At 43.3% G+C, this 17,001-nt stretch overlaps 1 protein-coding gene across 1 annotated transcript in view; it reads left to right on the top strand.

The window, feature by feature from the left end:
* Positions 1-17,001, top strand: part of ppp1r2 (protein phosphatase 1, regulatory (inhibitor) subunit 2) — a 32,404-nt gene that overhangs the window by 10,412 nt on the left and 4,991 nt on the right. Inside the window, exons 3-5 of the mRNA XM_046300827.1 lie at positions 426-506; positions 12,893-12,987; positions 15,250-15,420. Coding sequence (XP_046156783.1) covers positions 426-506; positions 12,893-12,987; positions 15,250-15,420 — 347 coding nt within the window. The remainder of the gene's footprint in view (positions 1-425; positions 507-12,892; positions 12,988-15,249; positions 15,421-17,001) is intronic.

Genomic DNA, 17,001 nt, shown 5'->3' with positions numbered 1-17,001 from the left:
AAAAGACAAACCACTTTTCTCGAGTCAAATATACACATTTGTTGAGAACAGAGATTTGTGATTGACTTGGTCTGAGAAGAAACTCTGCTCTGGTAAGTTTGGCCTCATCCTGCTTTTATAATGTGTGTGAACAGTCCCGAGATCCCAGACTAATGTGACGTAGAAAAGAGACTAATTTGTCTAGAGAATATGCTCACCCCGGATTAGATACAATTTTGATAGCAGATTGGCCTGCTCTCACAGGGCACCTCAATTTTTGCAGTGCAGTTTCAGTGTGTGTACGTGCGTGTGGATGAGTTTCTGCCTAGTCTGCATAAAGTGTAGGTGGGGTGGGCCATCTAAACTGGCACGTAACCTAATCTCCAAGGCCGCTGCATAGAAGGTCACCGTTGTGACACACTGTTCTCTCCTTCTCTCTTCCTCAGGATGGTGGGGGACGAGGAGGATGAAGGGGCGCACAGCGACTCAGAGGTCAACTTGCCCACTGTGGGTGACCTGGCCTCCAAGTAAGTTATTTCTGACTGAAGAGGTCTGGGAGGGGGAAGGAGGGTCATCACTGACTGGATAGGTCTGGGAGGGGTAAGGAGGGTCATCACTGACTGGATAGGTCTGGGAGGGGGAAGGAGGGTCATCACTGACTGGATAGTTCTGGGAGGGGGAAGGAGGCCTAAAGTTAAGTTATTGGACTCAAAGGTTTGGAATGTTAAATGTATCAGGGCTGTATGAGAAGGGTAGTGATGCAACTCAAACATAGCATCTTGATACGTCTTGGTCTTATGAGACTGACGGTGGGGGGGGGACTTCGTATGGAGTTACGGCTTGAACGCGCTGTATAACAGAATGTACTCATCTGGACTTCAACTATTTGCAATTAGGGTCTGGCTGCAGCAGAAGCCTTCTTACGCCACAGATGCTATGAGACATACGAACTCAGACAGGATGTTGAATGGTGCCAGAGAAGATGGTGTGTTACCGCCACCAACAGCACAGGTGGTGAAATTACATTTAGAATTAGAAGATGGGTACTTGGTAGTGTGTGCTAGCTAGTGTGTGCTAGAGATAGTTTGTGCTAGCTAGAGAGAGTTTGTGCTAGCTAGCGTGTGCTAGGGAGAGTTTGTGCTAGCTAGAGAGTTTGTGCTAGCTAGCGTGTGCTAGGGAGAGTTTGTGCTAGCTAGCGTGTGCTAGGGAGAGTTTGTGCTAGGGAGAGTTTGTGCTAGGGAGAGTTTGTGCTAGGGAGAGTTTGTGCTAGGGAGAGTTTGTGCTAGCTAGCATGTGCTAGATAGCTGTTAAAGCAACGGTGGTTAACGCAACACCCTGGACCAGCGTTAGTGCGCCGACTGGTATGTGCACAGCACAGTGAAGCCCTGGAATAAAGCCACTGACTCACGCGATACACCAGGCCCACAAAAGCCTACTGGTTGCACACAGCTGGATACTTCTCACTATTTGAAGTCAAGGGCATGCCCCCCCCCCCCCCCCCTATAACATTGAGTATAGAGGGAATGTTGATCTTGGTTCAATTGAATGATCAGCTGTCAGAAGACTGTCTCAGCAGTTGAGTTAACAGTAGAGGTAAAACTGCAGAAGTGAAGTCACCCCCAATTTAATAAATAAATAATCTAAAATTAACACCCTTGCCTTTCGTGAACTTAAACTGTTGTATATTTTTTTCCTACTAGCACTGACTTTGCTGATAGTTACTTTATTGAGAAAATGTACTTATTTTGACTGAGATGTGGTTGTCCCACCTAGCTGTCTTAAGATGAATGCACTAACGGTAAGCTTCACTGGTAAAGATTGTCTGCTAAATGACTCAAATCTAAATGTAATCCATTTGAACTCTGCCATCAAAAACCCTTATCCCATCAGCTCTATTTGACTAAAGGAGAAGTAATTTTCCCCAAGTATCCACTGTTACTCTCAATTAGCCTACAGTCCCAAGATTTTTAAAATGTTTTTTAATTATTATTTTTTTAAATGTAACCTTTATTGAACTAGACAAGTCAGTTAAAAAATAAATAATTATTTACAATGATGGCCTTCTCTAACCCAGACGATGCTGGGCTAAATGTGCACCGCCCTCTGGGACCCCCGATCGTGTCTGGTTGTGACACAGCCTGGAAACGAAACAGGGTCTGTAGTGACGCCTCTAGCAATGCAGTGCTTTAGTCCACTGCGTTAAGATAAGCCTCTTTCCAAACTCAAACATTATCACAAATTTTAGCAGCATTTTAAGCATTCTAGTACAGTTTAATAGTTAACACACACATGGACTCAGCGGTCTAAGGCACTGCTGCTGGCACAGAATACCACCCTGCATACCACTGCTGGCTTGCTTCTGAAGCTAAGCAGGGTTGGTCTTGGTCAGTTCCTGGATGGGAGACCAGATGCTGCTGGAAGTGGTGTCGACGGGCCAGTAGGAGGCACTCTTTCCTCTGGTCTAAAAAAATATCCCTATGCCCCAGGGCATTGATTGGGGACAATGTCCTGTGTAGGGTGCCGTCTTTCTGATGGGACGTTAAACGGGTGTCCTGACTCTCTGCGGTCATTAAAAATCCCATGGCACTTATTGTAAGAGTAGGGGTGTTAACCCCGGTGTCCTGGCTAAATTCCCAATCTGGCCATTAAACCATCACGGTCACCTAATAATAATCCCCAGTTTACAATTGGCTCATTCATCTCTCTCCTGTAACTATTCCCTAGGTCGTTGCTGCAAATGAGAATGTGTTCTCAGTCAACTTACCCGGTAAAATAACGGATAAATAAGAGGCGTCACCACAGTCCCTTGGTTAGAATGCAGGCTGTATCACATCTGGTCGTGATTGGGAGTCCCAAAGGGCGGCACACAATTGGCCCAGCGTCATCCGGGTTTGGCCGCCCATTGGAAGTAAGAATTTGTTCTTAACTGACTTGCCTAGTTAAATAAAGGTTACACACACCACACTGACCAAATAGTTATTTTTTTGGCATTTATTCATGTCCCCATTACCAGTAAAACATAATCAAAACATTTCTTTCACTTACTTACTGTGCTGTTTCGTTGTTCAATCGTTTCATTAGACCAGGATTGCATCATACATGTCAAGCAGTGAAGTTTCAGGGCTGTCTGTCCGAGGCCTCTTCCTTGGTGCCCACTGTCACTGTGTCCGTTTCCATCTTGTCCAGCTGTGTATGTAACATTTCACGTAAACCCTGTTTCTTGTCTGCATCGAAGTAGCGGTCCTTGTACATAGCATCGAGCATGGTGGTGACACCTAGCCTGTGTGGGCAGTTTTGTTGCTAGGGCAAACTGTTGTCAAGGGCAACTGTTTAATTCCCCAATGTGGGCCAGTAAAAGCATCCACCTCGTCTGGAAAAGGGGCCATCTAACGTTACACTCTAGCTGCTAGCTAACTGGTTATCTTAGTATTGGCGACGTCAGAATGGGCATGCGCATTCTGACAGAATCGGCGGCGTTAGAATTAGGAATTAGAATACAAAGTCTACACTGAATAAAAATATAAACGCAACATGTAAAGTTTGTCCCATGTTTCATGAGATGAAAAAAAAGATCCCAGAAATGTTCCATACGCACATAAAGTTTATCACAAATGTTGTGCACATTTTGTTTACATCCCTGTCAGTTTTGAGCAGGCGTTTCATTGCCATGACCGGGGGTATCACGTCTGCTGCAGGCACAGTTGATGAGCTTATTTCTCCAGTCAGTTGTTTGAATGGACTGAACTAGTGTGTTCATGTTTAAAACCTGTCCTCAAGTGCCATTTGAAATGGCAGCAGCGGTATGACAACCAGCATATTCATGAGCATGCAATACGACTTTCCTCAGTATGAAATCCTCGACGACCCACTGTGCTGTCAGACTCTGCATGCTCATGGGGCTGACATCGCTGGTCCAACTGTCAGTCGTGAAGCTAATAGCAGAGACTCTATTACTGTGTAACTCTGGTAGGGCAACATCTGAAAAATAGTACCCATCAAAAAAAAAATGTGCTTGACCAGGCGAAAGCCAACATCACCTACGGCAGAGAACGGTTGATTGTCAAGGACAATTATCTTGGCGATAATGGATTTTGCCTTTGGGTTGTCTCGCTGAAATGTTCTTACTTTCAAATGACTGCTCGACTTGACTGCTCAATCCACACCGCAGACATTGTGGGCTAGGTTAGGAATGCTGTGTAGCGCAACATTTTACATGGTGTCGTTATGTACCTACGTTATACACAAAGATGTTCTTATCTGTGTTATATAGGTATGCACGTAAGCTTTGACATCAGTTTTGCACATCGGCATTAAACTATACATCGGGTCGATGTTGGCATTTTTAGCTAATATCGGACGATTCCGATATGTTCACCGACTAATCGTGCATCCCTAGAAATAACCAAGAAAGTGTTAAACAAATCTAAATATATTTTAGATTCTTCCAAGTAGCCACCATTTGAATTGACTGCCAAGAGTGTACAAAGCTTTCACTCAACCAGCTTCACCTGGAATGCATTTCTAACGGTCTTGAAGGAGTTCCCACATATGCTGAGCACTTGCTGGCTGCTTTTCCTTCACTCTGCTATCCAACTCACCCCAAATCATCTCAATTGGGTTGAGGTTGGGTGATTGTGGAGATCAGGTCATCTGATGTCGCACTCCATCACTCTTGGTCAAATAGCCCTTACACAGCCTGGAGGTGTGTTTTTGGTTACTGTCTTGTTGAAAAACAAATGACACTCCCAATTAATGCAAACCAGATGTGATGGCATATCACTGCAGAATGCTGTGGTGGCAAGTGTGCCTTGAATTCTAAATGAATCACGGACAGTGTCACCAGCATAGCACCATCACACCTCCTCCTCCATGCTTCACGGTGGGAACCACGCATGCAGCGATCATCCGTTCTACTCTGCGTCTCACAAAGATACGTCGGTTGGAAGCAATAATCTGTCATTTGGACTCATCAGGCCAAGGACAGATTTCCACTGATCTAATGTCCATTGCTCATGTTTTTCTTGGCCCAAGCGAGTCTCTTTTCTTCTTCTTTTTGGTGTCCTATAGTAGTGGTTTCTTTGCAGCAATTCGACCCACGAAGGCCTGATTTACACGGTCTCCTCTGAACAGTTGATGTGTCTTTTACTTGAACTCTGAAGTATTTATCTGGGTTGTAATTTCCTTTCCTGTAGCGGTCCTCATGAGAGCCGGTTTCATCATAGTGCTTGATCTTTTTGCGTCTGCACTTGAAGAAACGTTCGAAGTTCTGGAAGTTTTCCAGAATGACTGACCTTCATGTCCTAAACTAATGATGGACTGTCATTTTCTCTTTGCTTGTTTGAGCTGTTATTGCTGTAATATGGATTTGGTATTTTACCAAATAGGGCTATCTTCTATATACCACCCCTACCTTGTCACAACACAACTGATTGGCTGAAACGCATTAAGAAGGAAAGAAATTCCCCAATGCGCTTTTAATAAGGCACACCTGTTAATTGAAATGCATTCCAGGTGACTACCTCATGAAGCTGGTTAAGAGAAGGCCAGGAGTGTGCAAAGCAGTCAATGTAAAGAGTGGCTACTTTGAATAATCTCAAATATGACATCGACTTTGAGCTACATTGAGGGGAAAAAATATTTGATCCCCTGCTGATTCCCTCATTAAAATGCAAATCAATTTATAACATTTTTGACATGTGTTTTTCTGGATTTTTTTGTTGTTATTCTGTCTCTCACTGTTCAAATAAACCTACCATTAAAATTATAGACTGATCATTTCTTTGTCAGTGGGCAAACGTACAAAATCAGCAGGGGATCAAATACTTTGTTCCCTCACTGTAACACTTTGTTTGGTTACTACATGATTCCATGGGTTATTTCATGGTTTCGATGTCTTCATTTTTATTCTACGCTGTAGAAAATAGTAAAAATAAAATAAACTCTTGAATGAGTAGGTGTCCAAACTTTTGACTGGTACTGTATAAATATTATATTGAGCAATGTCGGCGTGGCATTGACTAACATACAGTATGAGATGAGTAAAGCAGCATGCAAACATTTTTAAAGTGACTAGTGATTCCAGGTCTATGTACATAGGCCAGCAGCCTCCAAGGTGCAGGGTTGTGTAACCATGTGGAAGCCGGCTAGTGATAGATGCTTCCTTTCAGTCTCTCGGTCCCAGCTTTGATGCACCTGTACTGACCTCGCCTTCTGGATGATAACTAGGTGAACAGGCCGTGGCTCGTGTGGTCGATGTCCTTGATGATCTGTTTGGCCTTCTTGTGACATCGGGTGTTGTTGGTTTCCTGTGAGGGCAGGTATTCCCCACCACCCTCTGGGGAACCCCTGCAGTTACGATGCGGTGCAGTTGTCGTGTCAGGTGGTGATGCATCCCGACAGGATGCTCTCGATTGTGCATCTGTAACTGGTACCTTATATCCCATAACACGGCGAGAGCGAGAGGGGCATGGCTATGATAACACTGTAGATTTTCAGTAGCGACGCAATAGGAGCCAGTCTACTGTTTTAGCATTAGCCCTCATCATAGAGTGGAGCAGATGCTCCGTCACAGCCTGAAGGCCGAACTCCACTGAGGCAAAGGTCTGTCACATGTTCTGTTACCACACATTTTTATACCCACTTAACAGGCAGGGAGGTCAGCCCTTTGTGTGTGTAAGTAACATGCCATTATAGCAGTTATCTAGTGTGTGTGTGTATATTTTTTGGGGGCATATGTGTCCCATGCGGGAATTGAATCCACGACCCTGGCATTGCAAGCGCTGTGTCCACTCTTAAGTGTTTCTATTCTCTCACTCTGCCTTGGACGACTGCATTCATCTCAGTGTTACCTTTATCCCTCAATGTGATCACACTACTGATGCGCTGAGTGTTTTCTTTGCGTTTCAGACAGCGTGATTAATGCATGTGGGTTAGAGGGAGTGAGTAAGCCCTTGTGTCTCTTCACTGGTATCTGTTCTCTCGGACATTTTCATCCCGGTGTTGACTACTAGGCCACAGATGCTCAAGGCACAGAACTATCTCTAACCTCACTGATATTACCTCTCGTCCTAATCTCCCCCCAGTGGAACGTATTGGCTAAACATCACATAATGGTGTTAGATGGATCTGCGTCCAGGAATTTGTTTCAGTGAAACCGCTTGGATCAATAAGTGCCACTCAATAGATCCCATCAACCCTGAATCCAGGGGAATGAGGACAATGTAACGGGAGGCGATTACAGACTTGGATCAGTTTACTTCCTGCAGCGTTGACTCGACCTGTCCGGTTGGTTTAAACCTGTGAAATGGAAATGAATAATTAACTTACACGCAGCCTTATCTTGTGTTTTCCTCTTCGACATTTTCAAATAAAAATGTGTTTGTCACATGCTTCGTAAACAAAAGGTGTGGACTAACAGTGAAATGCTTACTTACGGGTCCTTCCCAACTATGCAGACAAAAAATATTGAAAATATAACTCAAGGAATAAATACACAATAAGTAACGATAAATTGGCTATAAAACACACGGTACCTGTACTGAGTCGATGTGCAGGGGTCGGAGGCAATTGAAGTAGATATGTACATATACAGTGCTTTCTGACACTATGCATACCCCTTGACTTATCCCACATTTTGTGTTACAGCCTGAATTCAAGCTCTGTCAAATTTGTTGCTGATCGTTGGTAGTCAGTCATTTCGGGTCTTGCTGTAGATTTATGTCAAAATAACTTGGTCACTCCGGAACGTTCACTGTCGGCTTGGTAAGCAACTCCAGTGTAGATTTGTCCTTGTGTTTTAAGGTTATTGTCCTGCTGAAAGGTGAATTCATCTCCCTGTGTCTGGTGGAAAGCTGACTGAACTCGGTTTTCCTCTCGGATTTTGTCTTTGCCTAGTTCCGTTTTATTTTATTTTTTATCCCTAAACTCCCTGGTCCTTAACGATTACAAGCATACCCATAAAATGATGCAGCCACCACTGTTTGAAAATATGGAGAGTGGTACTCTGTAATGTGTTTTGTATTTTCCCTATACATAACATTTTTGTATTCATTTTAAAAAATGAATTGCTTTGCCACATGCTTTGCAGTATTACTCTGTCATTTAGGTTAGTATTGTGTAGTAACTACAATGTTGATCCATCTTCAGTTTTCTCCTATCACAACCATTAAAGTTTAACTGCCTCATGGTGAAATCCCCGAGTGGTTTCCTTCCTCTCCGGCAACTAAGTTAGGAAGGAGTCCTGTATCTTTGTAGGGACTGGGTGTATTGATACACCATCCAAAATGAGGAAATGTTTAATCCTGATCTTTAGGCTTGCAGTAACTGAGGGGTTGACACTTGATTCAAGACATTTCAGATTTTTATTAATTAGTAAAAAATGTGTAACAGTGCATTTGGAAAGTATTCAGATCCCTTGACTTTTTTCCAGATTTTGTTACGTTACAGCCTTATTCTAAAATGGATTAAATTTAAAAAATCCTCTTCAATTTACACAATACCCCATAATAATAAAGTATGCAAATGTATTAACAAAAAATTTATACATTTACATAAGTATTCAGACCCTTTGCTATGAGACTCTGGTGCATCCTGTTTCCATTGATCATCCTTGATGTTTCTACAACTTGATTTTACCCAACCTGTGGTAAATTCAATTGATTGGACATGATTTGGAAATGGCACACACCTGTCTATATAAGGTCCCACAGTTGACAGTGCATGTCAGAGCAAAAACCAAGCCGTGAGGTCGAAGGAATTGTCCGTAGAGCTCCAAGACAGGATTGTTTCGAAGCACAGATCTGGGGAAGGGTACCAACATTTTCTGCAGCATTGAAGGTCCCCAAGAACACAGTTGCCTCCATTCTTAAATGGAAGGAGTTTGTAACCACCAATACTCTTCCTTAAGCTGGCTGCCCGGCCAAATTGAGCAATTGTGGGAGAAGGGCCTTGGTCAGGGATATGACTAAGAACCCGATGGTCACTGACAGAGCTCCTGAGTTCCCTCTGGAGATGGTTGTCCTTCTGAAAGGTTTTCCCATCTCTGCAGCACACCACCAATCAGGCCTTTATGGTAGAGTGGCCAGACGGAAGCCACTCCTCCAGTAACTTGCACATGACAGTCCACTTGGAGTTTGCGAAGAGGCACCTAAAGGACTCAGACCATGAGAAACATAATTCTCTGATCTGATGAAACCAAGATTGAACTCTTTGGCCTGAATGTCAAGCGTCACGTCTGGAGGAAACCTGGCACCATCCCGACGGTGAAGCATGGTGGTGGCAGCATCTTGCTGTGGGGATGTTTTTCAGCGGCATGGACTGGGGACTTGTCAGGATTGAGGGAAAAAATGAACGGCGCAAAGTATAGAGATCCATGATGTAAACCTGCTCAGGGCCTCAGACCCTAAGCACACAGCCAACACAACGCAGCAGTGGCTTTGGGACAAGTCTCTGAATGTTCTTGAGTGGCCCAGACAGAGCCTGGACTTAAACCCAATCTAACATCTCTTGAGAGACTTGAAAATAGCTGTGCAGCAACGCTCTCCATCCAACCTGACAGCTAGAGAGGATCTGCAGAGAAAAAGGGGAAAAACTCTCCACATACAGGTGCACCAAAACTTGTGGCATCATACCCAAGAAGACTTGATGCTGTAATTGTTGCCAAAGGTGCTTCAACAAAGTACCGAGTAAAGGGTCTGAATACTTATGTAAATGTGATAGAAACTTGTTTTTGCATTGTCATTATCGGGTATTGTGTGTAGATTGTTGGAGGGGGGATAAGGCTGTAACGTAACAAAATCAAGGCGTCAATACTTTCTGAATGCACTGAAGTTACACTTTTATCTCATGGGGTTTTGTGTGTAGGCCAGTGACTAATCTCAATTGAAAACATTTTACATCGTCTAACAATTTTTTGGGGGATAAAGTCTGTGGGAATACTTTCTGAAGGCACTGTATATGTACATATCTACTACAATTACCTCCTACTCCTGCACATCGACTCGGTACTGGTACCCTGCGTATATAGCCAAGATATGTAGGAGTGAAGTGACTAGTGGTTACTAGGCAACAGGATTAACAGTTGATTTAGGGTATGTGGTGAGTCAAAAGGGTTTGTGCAAAGAGGGTCAATGCAGATGGTCCTAGTAGCTATTTGGGTAACTATTTAGTAGAGTTATGGCTTAGGGGTAGAAGCCGTTTCAGGGTCCTGTTGGTTCCAGACTTAGTGCGTTGTTACTGTTTCCCGTGCGGTAGTAGAGAGAACAGTATGACTTGGGTGGCTGGACAATTTGACTTTTTAAAATATTTTACGTCCTTCATCTGACACCGCCTGGTATAGCGGTCTGGGATTGCAGGAAGCTACCCACTGTAGCGCCGTGCGGTCAGATGCCAAGCAGTTGCCATACCAAGCGGTGACGCAGCCATTCAAGATGCCGTCAAATGGTGCAGCTAAAAATCTTTTTGAGGATCTGAGGGGCCCATGCAAAATCTTTTCAGCCTCCATAGGGAGAGGTGTTGGTGTGTGTGTGTGGACCATGTTAATTCCTTTAGTAATGTGAACACGCTGTCGACCCGCTCCACTACAGCCCTGTCGATGTGTCTGGCCCTCCGTTTCCTGTAGTCTTATCGCGGTTATTTATTTCTACATTGAAATGAATGATCTATCCTAGGCCTACACACTTAACTGTCTCAACGGATGCTGCACATTGCATATCCCCCATTTAGTTGGAGCGATAAAGACCACGGAGTTCAGTATTACATATTTAACACCGTATTCGTCGCGTGACACTACAAATTAAACATTTTTCCGGCTTCGTCACCAACACGTCTAAAATAATGTTTGTTTTGACTATTCAGTCCGTTTCTCCCTCAACTGTCAAACTTAATGCACCGCCATCGTCAGAACAAGACACAGGATATCATGGCTGCTGTTCAAGGAAATAAAAGCACTTGGAAAGGTTTAAAGGACGCTGTTTGAAGTATTACATCAGTGGCCGTCTGGTCGGCTATTGTGCAATCATATTGGGTCTGGTCTAGGATTGAAAGAAATGTGTGTTTATGCTCTGGGCCTGTAAGTGCATTGCTCCTGTCTACTCACATCAAAAGCCTGGTGTTGTGGAGATGGATGTCAGTAAATAAGTGAAGAGGATTGTTCTGCTCCGGCCTGAAACTCTATCTGAAGGCATTGTTTATTTTCACTCGGTGTACCATTGTTTAACCTCATCCTATTAAAATGGCTAGTGCCTGGTCTCTCGCGCCTTCATTTTCTTTGTCCCTCTTTCTCTTACTCGTTTTGTTTCTCTCTACTTTCCCCTTATTCCCTTCCTCCTTCCGGCTCTTGCGTTTACTCGTTCTCTCCCCCTCCCCAAATCTATCCTCCCTCACTTTCTTATTCTGTCTTTAGTCTCACTCTGTTCCTGCCCTCATCTGTATCCCTCTCAAAGAGAACCAGGGCCTGTTTTTAAGTAATTCTGCTCTTCCTCCTTTAAAAAGTAATGTAGAAATTGAATGTGGACCAGGAAAAGTTGTGCCTGTGACTACTGGGATGCTCATCCTCTTCCAGTAGGGAACTGCATAGATATATAGAAGCTCATAATCATGCTATGATATTGTCTGACTCAAGCTCTTCTGGCCTTCACGAACAAGCATGTTAATTAAGGACATTTTATTTTAGTAGATGTGTTTCTCACAGTCAAAAGTCAGATTCTTGTGCCATATCCCAAACTTCACCCAGATTTTTTTTTTTTGAGGCAAAGAATTGAATGGTTTTGTCATGCAACTGGAAACTGTTTGCCTGATTCAGCTGGTGGAAAATAAGGGAATTAGCAAGGCACTGACTTAATACAAGCAGTGTGAATCTGACTTCCTCTAGGGCGTGCGCCTGTGTCGTACTGCATTTTCACCCATAAGAATATAAGCCCTGTCTAAGCCGCGGGGGGTCTTTGATACCAAGGATAATTTTGCTAGGATCATTTTGCTATTTGATTTTTGACCATTTGAAGTATAAAAATATATATTTTAAGAATGATTTGACATTTTTTATTTGGCCTTGCTGCTATTAGCTCATACAAACCCATTGAATAACAGATTCACTACATGGAACGGTAGTTTGTTCTGAACTGTCTGTCCTATATCTGAAAGATCGGGAAACGTGTTTATTTGACATGTATTTAAACCCTTATTTTTTTACACTAAACAGTCTCCCATATTTCTATAAATGTTTCAACTGATACCAGGGAACCTTCAGTCGTGAGATCTGTGGGTGTCCTAGTGCACGACAACCAACATGTTCATGATTCTCACCTTTTACACAGAGGGGTCATATTACTGTGTAGCCAAATCTGTAAGGACGCTACAGAGACGAGTTGGCAGAGTTGGTACCACCTTCAGACAAGTCCCAAGACGCTTGTGGGGGTCGTAGAGTGAAACTGAGAACACCATCGTGTTCGAGAGAGTCATCTTTCCGTAAAGGTTAAATAAAGTTGAAATAAATAAAAAGGGGTCATAATAGTTTGTAGGCCACAAATTATTTTGTGAGGAGACCTAATTTTTTTGTCTTTCGGGATGTCTCATGGTCTGACAAACACCGCTCCAGCTCTGTCACCTTTCACCTCAGAAGTATTACGTAGGCAGATGTGGTGGATTGGAGACTCATCCAATGCAAATGAAATATCTCTAGCTTAAACTGACTCCGTAGCGTCCTTACAGTAATGGCTACACACTTATATGACCCTTCTGTTTAATGTGAGACCCTCATGAACACGTACATGTTGGTAATTAGATTTCCGTGGGGATGTGGACATTGATCTTGGAGGGTTGACTTTGATTCACGTGTGCTGATGGCCACATCTACTTCCCCTGCACATGTTTATTTCTGTCTTTTTTAGACACTTTCTCACTTATTTCTCCCCCCCAGGTTGACGGCAGCAGAAGGAACAGAACCTCGCTTCATGAGAGAGGAAGAGGAGGAGAGCAGTGAGGAAGAGGATGAACTAACTCCAGAGGCTCAAGGTGCCCCCTTCCCCCCCTTCGTTGTCCTCCTCTCACCCCCTCACATCCCTATTCCCACTGGGCATCAGGCCCTGACTTTTCCCTGACCTCTCCTTGTGTTGTGTCAAGCGTTCTGTGCCTGATAACGGATTCTCTCAGCTCAGCAGCCCCGGGCACTGCCGACGGTCCAAACTGAGCTTGCTCCCGGTGACTGTTCCAATTGACTGTAGTCCATGTTGGCTCCAGACACACTTGTCTCTCTCCTTGCTTTCCTGCATTTTTATCTCTGGTGTAAAGGGGACAGCAAGAGCTTAATGTGTAAATTCTCCCCAAATACTGAAATGTGTGTCCCGACATACTCTCATAGATTTATAGTGTTGCTATGAGTTAGAATCCTACCCGTTTAAAAAAAATGGTTATTCTAAAAATAAAAAAATAAAAACGCCTATAATATATTTGTATGTGAGACCTGCTGACCTTTATACATACTATTCTTCAGAGTTAGACGGGCCATCAACTGAACACAACATGTATTTAATATTTAGATTATCTTTTGATTTTCTAAATTATGAGTGACCTGGATTTGAAGTAGTGTGATTCGAACAATCAGCAAGGGAATTGATTGATTGGAGTGATCTTGACAACTTGTAGTAACAAAATTCATCCCCAACACATTGAGCCAGCTGTCCCCCTAACCTCACACTGTTACTCCATGAGACTGTACTAATGTGACATCACTAAGCCTCCAGACATTGGCTTCCAAATTTGAAATCTGTGTCACATCCTCTCTGCCACCTAGTTTCCATGTAACAATGTCCCTCAAGGTTGTTGCTTCATACTCCAAAGCTATTGTTTGCTAAAAATAAGCCTCTCCTGACAGTCTCTCGTGTACTGTTGCAATTGCAAGTCATTTTTTGAAAATTGCTTTCAGAAAGGGTTCCTGGTATGTTGGCTGTAAACATCTTTTTTAAATATTTTTTTTATTTTTTTAGCTCGTCGGCATTTACTTTTCATATAGCCACCATTACTTTTGCGGGGAAGGAGCAAGAAACGTTCAACTTTGACCCTGTTGCAACCGTCGTCATGATAACCTGACAGCTGCATGTTCTAAATGTCTTTCATCAATAGACTTTCCACTCCTTTTAAATTCTTACATTCACTACACTAGATTAGCGGCTTGCCCTAGCCTACGTGTAAATAATTTGTAAGTAATTACCTTGTATTTTTCCTGTTCTGGTGAGTAGAAAGTTGGCTAATGGTGAGACTATTAAATATGTTACAGCAATCGTGACTAGATCGGTTGGCAGAAATAGAAGTACAGCACTATCGACAAGGCAGGTCCCACAGGCCCTAGTTTCTACCTTCTAAACAACACTATCGACAAGGCAGGTCCCACAGGCCCTAGTTTCTACCTTCTAAACAACACTATCAACAAGGCAGGCCCTAGTTTCTACCTTCTAAACAACACTATCGACAAGGCAGGTCCCACAGGCCCTAGTTTCTACCTTCTAAACAACACTATCGACAAGGCAGGTCCCACAGGCCCTAGTTTCTACCTTCTAAACAACACTATCGACAAGGCAGGTCCCACAGGCCCTAGTTTCTACCTTCTAAACAACACTATCGACAAGGCAGGTCCCACAGGCCCTAGTTTCTACCTTCTAAACCACACTATCAACAAGGCAGGTCCCACAGGCCCTAGTTTCTACCTTCTAAACAACACTATCAACAAGGCAGGTCCCACAGGCCCGAGGTTTGACACACCTGGACTACTGTTCAGTCGGCCGTTGTTTTGATATAAAGAAACGGTGGAAAAAACGTTGACCGACACGTATTGGTATAAAAAGTATATTTGTGTAGTAGTAGATTGATTGCTGGAATTAGAAAGCAGTTATTTTGACGGTTTCAGCTCAGAACCATGTCCTTGAAGGTAGATTAGATTCAACTGGAACTGTTCAGTCAGGATCCTCAGGGAAGTTTGTTTATGGTCTATTGATCCTTCAACTGCCATTTTGAGGACAAGCATGTTAAAACTCTCCCCCGTTCAACTAAAACCTCAATTTATTTCCTTTTTAGCTTTTGAATGCGCCATCCTAGCCTCTACTAAAGTAGAGTCTCCTCCACAGACTGGAAATCAGGATATTTACATTGTGTCTGAGTTGTGGCTCCTCCTAGCCTTTCTTTCTCTCTTTCAACCCACCTCAATTCAAAGGGCTTTATTGGCATGGGAAACATGTTTTACATTGCCAAAGCAATTGAAACCTCTCTCTTTCTCCCCATCAGCGAAAAAGAAGCAGTTTGAAATGATGAGGAAGATGCATTACAACGAGGGCCTCAGCATCAGGATGGCCCGACAACTCATAGCCAACGAACAGGCAGAAGAAGAGGATGAGGACGAGGAGATGAAGGAGGACATGGAAACAGAGGACTTTATTGTAGATCCCCCGCATGACGGTAAGACAAACGGGCATACTCAAATCTTAAGACGGTAAGCAGGGTGTATGCAGGTCCTTAACTATTGTGCCGTGTTCAAATACTCATACTAACCATACTATTTGTGGCGTGAATTATATAGTATTATATAGTATGCTTATTGGTCATAGTATGGATATAGTTAGTATGCCAAAAGTTCCCGGATGTCGTACTAAATTCGCCAAAATACGAAGTATCCGACATATTTGAAGAAAATGGTGGAAAATATTCAGTCGAAGTCCAAGCACATACAAATTCATTACTTTAACTAATTGTGACAAATGTTGAGCACTGTAATGAAGTAGTTACCTTTCAAATCAGTTACGTTACACGTTAGGTTGGCTGACAATTTGTTAGCTACGCTACGCTGTCCTTACGGACCACATAGCATTACAGCAGTATGTTTTTTTATTTAAAAAATATATATGTATTTTACCTTTTAAAAAAAAAATTAACTAGGCAAGTCAGTTAAGAACAAATAGTTATTTTCAATGACGACCTCTGAACAGTGGGTTGACTGCCTTGGTCTGCCCCTGAACGACAGATTTAAAAATATATATCTTTTAACCTTGTCGTGTCGGGGATTCGATCTTGCAACATTACTACTAGTCCAACGCTCTAACCACGAGGCTACCTGCCGCCAGAATGTTAGTTACCTAACATTAGTTGGTTACTAATACATTGAACTTGCCAGGCAGTATATTGACTATAATCTAACTACCCAACGTTCATTGACTTGATTATTCACGTCATTCTTAGCTAAGTGGTATAGTCGTTGTGCGTTCTCCATGGACATGGCTAATTCTGGCTATCTACTCCGATTTCAGAGCACTCTTGTCTGAGTGTGCCAGAGTACAGAATAACTGAGTTTACACCCGTCGAATATGGCCGGGGCCAGTAAATGTCGGCAATTAAATTGTTGCCAACAGCACAGTTACAAGCACCAACAATCTGGATAACATAAACTGCCTAACCAGCTAGGGTGGGTAAAATGGATAATGTGTTCTCTCATTTGTCTGGAAATAGCTAGGCAACGTTAGCCAGTTAGCTTGGGCGCTTGACTGCTGTTGTGAGGTCAGAACTCGATCAACCCTACTCTTCGGCCAGAGCGTCCAGTGAAGCGCTCCAAGAGCGACGCACTCTGAATTTACAAACGACCAGAGCGCTCTCCAGATTGAATTTACAAACGACCAGAGCGCTCTCCAGATTGAATTTACAAACGACCAGAGCGCTCTCCAGATTGAATTTACAAACGACCAGAGCGCTCTCCAGATTGAATTTACAAACGACCAGAGCGCTCTCCAGATTGAATTTACAAACGACCAGAGCGCTCTCCAGATTGAATTTACAAACGACCAGAGCGCTCTCCAGATTGAATTTACGAACGACCAGAGCGCTCTCCAGATTGAATTTACGAACGACCAGAGCGCTCTCCAGATTGAATTTACGAACGACCAGAGCGCTCTCCAGATTGAATTTACGAACGACCAGAGCGCTCTCCAGATTGAATTTACGAACGACCAGAGCGCTCTCCAGATTGAATTTACGAACACACCCGAAATC

Source organism: Oncorhynchus gorbuscha, linkage group LG02 (assembly GCF_021184085.1).
Source record: "Oncorhynchus gorbuscha isolate QuinsamMale2020 ecotype Even-year linkage group LG02, OgorEven_v1.0, whole genome shotgun sequence".
Classification (NCBI taxonomy): domain Eukaryota; kingdom Metazoa; phylum Chordata; class Actinopteri; order Salmoniformes; family Salmonidae; genus Oncorhynchus; species Oncorhynchus gorbuscha.
This window is presented reverse-complemented; position numbering and strand designations above follow the sequence as displayed.